The sequence below is a fragment of the Limulus polyphemus genome, unplaced genomic scaffold (assembly GCF_000517525.1).
Source record: "Limulus polyphemus unplaced genomic scaffold, Limulus_polyphemus-2.1.2 Scaffold749, whole genome shotgun sequence".
Taxonomy (NCBI): domain Eukaryota; kingdom Metazoa; phylum Arthropoda; class Merostomata; order Xiphosura; family Limulidae; genus Limulus; species Limulus polyphemus.
This window is the reverse complement of record NW_013666359.1, coordinates 231,713-237,990: the sequence shown is the minus strand read 5'-3', so window position 1 is coordinate 237,990 and position 6,278 is coordinate 231,713. Positions and strand designations below refer to the sequence as shown.

The 6,278-nt window shown below is 31.5% G+C and overlaps 1 protein-coding gene across 1 annotated transcript in view; it reads right to left on the bottom strand.

Annotated features, from left to right (window-relative positions):
* Nucleotides 1-61: 61 nt before the first annotated feature.
* The window catches only part of LOC111085968, a 27,421-nt gene continuing 21,204 nt past the window's right edge, over nt 62-6,278 (bottom strand). The window contains exons 3-4 of the mRNA XM_022387011.1: nt 3,001-3,136; nt 62-512 (exon numbers count right to left, since the gene is read on the bottom strand). Of these exons, the coding sequence (XP_022242719.1) occupies nt 415-512; nt 3,001-3,136 (234 nt within the window). The 3' untranslated portion in view covers nt 62-414. The remainder of the gene's footprint in view (nt 513-3,000; nt 3,137-6,278) is intronic.

The following is a 6,278-nucleotide window of genomic DNA, read 5'->3' as shown; positions in this document are numbered from 1 at the left end:
CCAATGGACTAGTAAAACTTTAAAAGAAAAAAAATATTGCGTATGTAGAAAAAAACAATTTCAACCTTGCAAACCTAGAATTACATAATAAGCGACGAAAATGAGCATATCTATGAACCTCACACAATGTAAATATATATATATATATATATTCATTACATCAATATGTCAATAATTATATTAGATATTGTTTCTAAAGTTTTTCCTTGCCTAACCCGCAAAAGAAGACACATCTAGATCATATACCCCGTATTGCGTCAGTGTTTCCGTTGAGTTCAGTTTCAACAAACGACAGAGCTGTTCCTACCAACCTGCGTTCATGCATACATTCTTAACTTTTTTATTTCTTTCTGTTGTTTAGTCTTTGTTTACACATACACACTTGCGTGCTTTCAATGTTTTACGAATTTGCCGTTAGCGAATTTCAAGTAATTTTCTTCCTAGGACGAAAAGAAACAAGGCGACTGCTGTTCCTCCAGACATATTCTTGTTCATCTCTGATGCAGAGTTCACTGTACGAATAAGTTGAAAGAAAAATTATAAAGACAAGAAACACAATATAGTATGTGATTAGAAAATAACAAATAAAATATCAAAGGTACCCAAGATATGCAAGATAAAATAATATCTACTAAAGGTAAGAAAAATATTAAAGGTGCCCAAGATATGCAAGATTAACACTGAAAAAAACAAAACGTAAAATAATATCTTCTAAAGCTAAGAAAAATATCAAAGGTTTCCAAGATATATAAGATTATCATTGAAAAAACAAGACGTAAAATAATATCTTCTAAAGCTAAGAAAAATATTAAAGGTTCTCAAGATATGTAAGATTAACATTGAAAAAACAAGACGTAAAATAATATCTTCTAAAGCTAAGAAAAATATTAAAGGTTCTCAAGATATGTAAGATTAACACTGAAAAAACAAGACGTAAAATAATAACTTCTAAAGGTATGAAAAATATAAAAAAATAAGAGAAGTTATGAAACATGTGAAGTATAACGAAATATTGAGATAAAAATGAAGCATAACAGAAACATTAATGACAGAATTCTAAACTCAAAACAAAAACGTATATAGAAATATACTGGCTGCTTTTAGGTGCTGTAAAGATTCTGAATTAAAGTAGTATAAACTTGAAATGGTCAAAAAATAAAGTGTTTATACATTGATATTAAAAAACATTTTTACCCCAGAAAATCAGAAACGTCCCTAGATTTCATTAATTCCATTCTTTCAGTTCATTTTTATTGACTTAGCTCATCTCTTGTAGTATATCCTTATTTATAATAATTAAAAACTATATTATTTATGTTGTTGTTACGTACTTCTTAGCAATGTTAATACGAATGAACCTAATGTGGTATTTTCTTTTATATTTGTTGTACGCTAATGTTAATATCATAAACACTGTAGTATGTTATCATACCAATTATGATGAACAATAGCATAATTGTGAACACTGTTATTATGTTCTACTGTATATTATATATAATATAAGTTATTGTAAGAAACTAAATCACTTGTATTACATTGTATATTTTCGTTCTCATTATTGTTAAGGAAGTTATTCCAACTAACGCATAATATCGATATATAAAATGTGGTGTGACAATAAAAGATCGTTACGTTTTTCGTCTCTCTGTATATCTTCCCCGATTTACCTGTATAGTATTGGTTTCTGTTTTTCTTTGTCATTCTGTATCTATCTATCACACAGTTAATGTGTTTGCTTTTATTGTTTGTTTGTTTTGTTAAACGCAAATCTACACAATGAGTTGTCTGTGCTCTGTCCACCACGATCGGCCTGTCACATGATATAGTTATTGTATGGTCGACAGTTGTCAAAACAAAAGGCTTTTACTTATTCTTCTTAATAGTATAAATATATACTGTGTTGTTGTTGTTGGGCTTAGAATTCTTCTACTGTAGGTGTCTGTGACCTGTTTACGATAAATTCAACGATAGATGAACAGCACGCATTCACTTGTTTTCAAAATAATATATATATGTATATATATATATATATATAATATTATATAGTATATATAATATATATACTTCTCTTCTTTTTGTCAAAAGTCGACTTAGGCCTATTCATTTGATTTAGAATTTCAGTTGACAAGCCGAACATCTTCTCTATTACTATCGCACTAGTATTCTTTTTGTGATTCACTTACAATTGTGGCGTGAGTTACCGTAATTGTTTGTTCTTCTTTTTTCTAAATATCCTATGTTCCTTTTGTCAAAGTGCACTCCGGCTGATTCAATTACTGTAGAACCAGGCTTTGACAGAATAAATTCGTCTTCTTTTCTCCTTATTTACTGTTAGTCTTATTCTAATGTTAATCGTTAGGCCTATCACTTCTACGGTAGTTAACTTCACGCCGAACTTTTCCTTGCCTTTAACTTTACTCTCTTCTACTATTGTCTGTCTGCTGTTTCTGCTCATCTCACACTATTTATATGTTTTGCTCTTAATCGTCTACCCACCTTCTGGAAATTTCTATATTCTCGACGTCAAGATATTGCACGCGACGTTTGATAGTCTCAAATCAATGAATTATAAACCAACTTCCTACAATCGTTTGTTTTTAACTCTTATTATAACAAAACTAAACAACAATAACACATTCAATCGGAAAATAAATTAATCAATTATATCTAAACTAAACAATCTTTTACATCACGACAGGGTCTACTTTGGATATTCAAACAAATGAATAATCTATAAATGTGTTTTAGTTACTAATAAAGTAGTGTGTGTCAGAATATATAAAAATACTGTAACAATAAATTCATCTCACTTTACACAGAAATATTGTAACCTGTAATTTTGTAGAAAATCTAATTTATCAAAACTCATGCGATGAAAATCACGCACACTGATTAATTACTTTATTTTTATAAAAGTTTCACACTGTTTAAAGTTTTGATTCAATGTACATTTGATTTCAAACGCTAAATATGTCGATATAACACCTAATTTTAACTTACCATTGATTATCATATCCTTCTGGGCAGAGACTGTCTGGAATGAAGGGGCATCAGCTGACACTTCACATCGGAATACGCCTTGGGTAATCGGAGTTACTTTTGTGAGGACTACAATGTCTTTGTTCGATCGCTCAATCTGTAAGAAATTTCATACATTAATATTGACATCTTCTGTTACCGAATGGCTACGATATTTTTGTCCAAACCCTCAATCGAAAAAAAATTTATTATTGTTGTTAAAATTATCTGCTATTGTAGTCACTTTCGTCGAGTTTACGACGATTTGATTTCCAAGAAAAACATATAATTATTTCTAACACAATCTGTAACTGTTTTTTAAAAGCAAAGCCACATGAGGTTATCTGCTGTATCCACCGCGGGGAATCGAACTCTGGATTTTAGCATTTTATGTCCGTGAAATTACAGCTGTCCCCTCGGTGGACATTCTATGATAAGAAGAGACTCTTTAATGGCAAATACAATATCTTTGTTTGATAGTTCATGGTGAGAAGAGATTGTAGTACAGTTACTATTACCATCTGAGGTTAGATCCATTTGATAAGTTATATAATCAAATGTATGTCCTCTTGCCTTCTTTAAATAACTATGAAATATAATACATTTTCGCACAGCTTATAATTGATTAAACAAATCAACATTCCGAAAATTAACAAGTTGTTTAATATAATGTAACGTAAGCAATACAGACATGAAATGTAGGTATGTATTGTGACTATGCACATAAATCTGTTACTATCGCGTTTTGTTTTTGCTTCTAACAACATGACGCACAACTGTTGAATAAGGTATTTACCTGAACTAATAGTAAACAAATTCGGCTACATTTCGGGTCTGTTTTGGGGGTATATAATTTTAATTTCTAAAAATACGTTTCAACAACAACAACATAAGTGTTATTTAATTCAGATCTCGGGGGGACTGGCGGGCCGGTAGAGGGTTACGCCCTCTCGTCAGCCAAGCGACGAAAAAAGAAAAATGGGTTAAATTAATAATAGATGGGTAAGCTGCAAGTCAGCACAGAAGGCGGAAAATAGGGAAAACGTGATATTTGCAGATGGAGGAGACAATCCGGAGAAATATGGGTGAACACTAACCAGTTTATATCACATAATGGAGATTGTGTGGGAAGTGGCAACACGTATATCAAGTATTATGAATCAGGATAGATAAATGGGGAAGAGGGGACATTGGCATCTCGACGTGGTTGATATTTCATTGGTGGTAGTGTCCAGGATCACAGATGAGGAGTGGAATTCTCCGAAACTAGTCTGGCTTACAGACGCACACTCCAGTGAAAGAATAGACCATTCCAAGCTTTTAGTTGTTGTTAAACAAATGTTTAAACAACTCTATTTATTCAATTATTTAGAATGTTTTATTATATTATTTTAGTCATAACAATACTTTTCACTTATCTACATTTAGTAGACCTTATTTATGTGTCATACTTCAACTTTTACATTGTTTTTTTTCTATTGATAACTTTCGTACATTTTTCGTTTTTTTCTTTCACGTTTTTTGAAACAAAACTTTTAAATTTACACTTGCTTCTTGTATTTCGAACAAGAACACATTTTGTTCCAAGGTACCAACAAGCTAGGGTAAATAATTTCACGTACAGTGAATATGCAAAAGTAAGCTGCTTGTTATTATCTTATTAAATGTTTAATTTCCTAAATGTTTCTTTAATTCATAACTTGATGATGCTAAAATTGGGAGTTCGATCTCCTCAGAGGATACAGCACGAAGTTATTAAAGGGCTATCTTTACCAGCTGTCCGTAATTTTGAAATGATAAAGAGAAGGCAGTTTGTCACAAGTATCCACTGTCAACTCTTTAGAAACTTTTATTTAATCGAATAGTGGGATTTGACTGTCACCTTTATAACATATCCACGGTCCGAAAATGCGTATACGTTTAAAACGTTTATAGAGAAATATTCATTCTTTTTCAATTGTAAAATGAATATTGGCGTAGATATGTCGACGATGTTTTTTGCGCCTTTAACTTTGATTTCTACTTTATTGCTATTTACAATCCAATACATCGTACACATCAGTGAAAACCTAAATGGAGTATGGAAAAGCTCATGAAGAAACACAACATCGATATATGTATCATAATCATACAAAAGCCAGAAATTAAAATCAAGAATCTCCTTACTAACAACTACTCCACAGAGAATGAAAATAACAGAGCCATTTGTGTAGGGAAGCACATTACGCTAGGAGACATAAAAGACACAACGATTTGTAAGCATAATGAAAACATTTAATACATATACATGTTTCGACAGAGAATTGGTCTATTATACATAAAGAAGAGAGACCAATTCTCCGTCAAAACATGTTGTGTCTTATATATATATATATATAAAAAGAGCCATTTACAAAATCATATGCAACAAACAATTTTATATACCAGAAACAGGAAAAGAAATGTAATCAGAATTAAGGAACACCTTAAACAACTCTCACACGTTTTTGGACATCTCACTGAAACCCAACACATTATCACCGATATCATTCGAGGAGAACTAGACAACGACAGAAGAAAAATAGCTGAATCACTACTGATAAAGTCTGCAAGGTCAATGCTAAAAAATATCCAGGGCTCTATTTATCTATGTTAATATTTTATCATCTCATTTTACTAAAAAAGTAATTTAATGCCACCCAGAAATCTTGTCCTCCTTACCTTAGCGAGTCTGTAACGTTCTCTGAAATTCAAACTGCTTTGTTGAATGTAATTGTTACCTGATGATAACCCAATGTTATAAGTCGAAACGTTATAATCATTAAAATCAACATCGTTGTTGTTATTGTATATTTGAAATATTAATTAGTAGGCTCCTCACAAAACATTAATATGATATAAAACTTAATTGTCTCAATATTTTTTTTACATATATTTTCACTCTCATTTTATGCATTAGTCCAGATAAATGTTATATTTTCCAAAATCTCACCTTATGGCTTGGTTTATAAAAACAACTTTAGAAACACATAAGAATAAACAGGTAAAATTTATTTTATTTTTAAATGTGTATTTGTGGCCTAATAGTTAACATGATGAACTGCGAGTTTAGAGTCAATGGTTTGCGTTCCGTTGCCACAAATTTGCGCTTCACATTTTGGGGCTTAGTTTATGTTATAAGAGTGATGGTCAAATCCCGCTGTTCTATTAGACCATGGCCAAGTGCTTAGGGCACTCGACTCGCAATCTGAGGGTCGTGGGTTCGAATCCCCATCCCACCA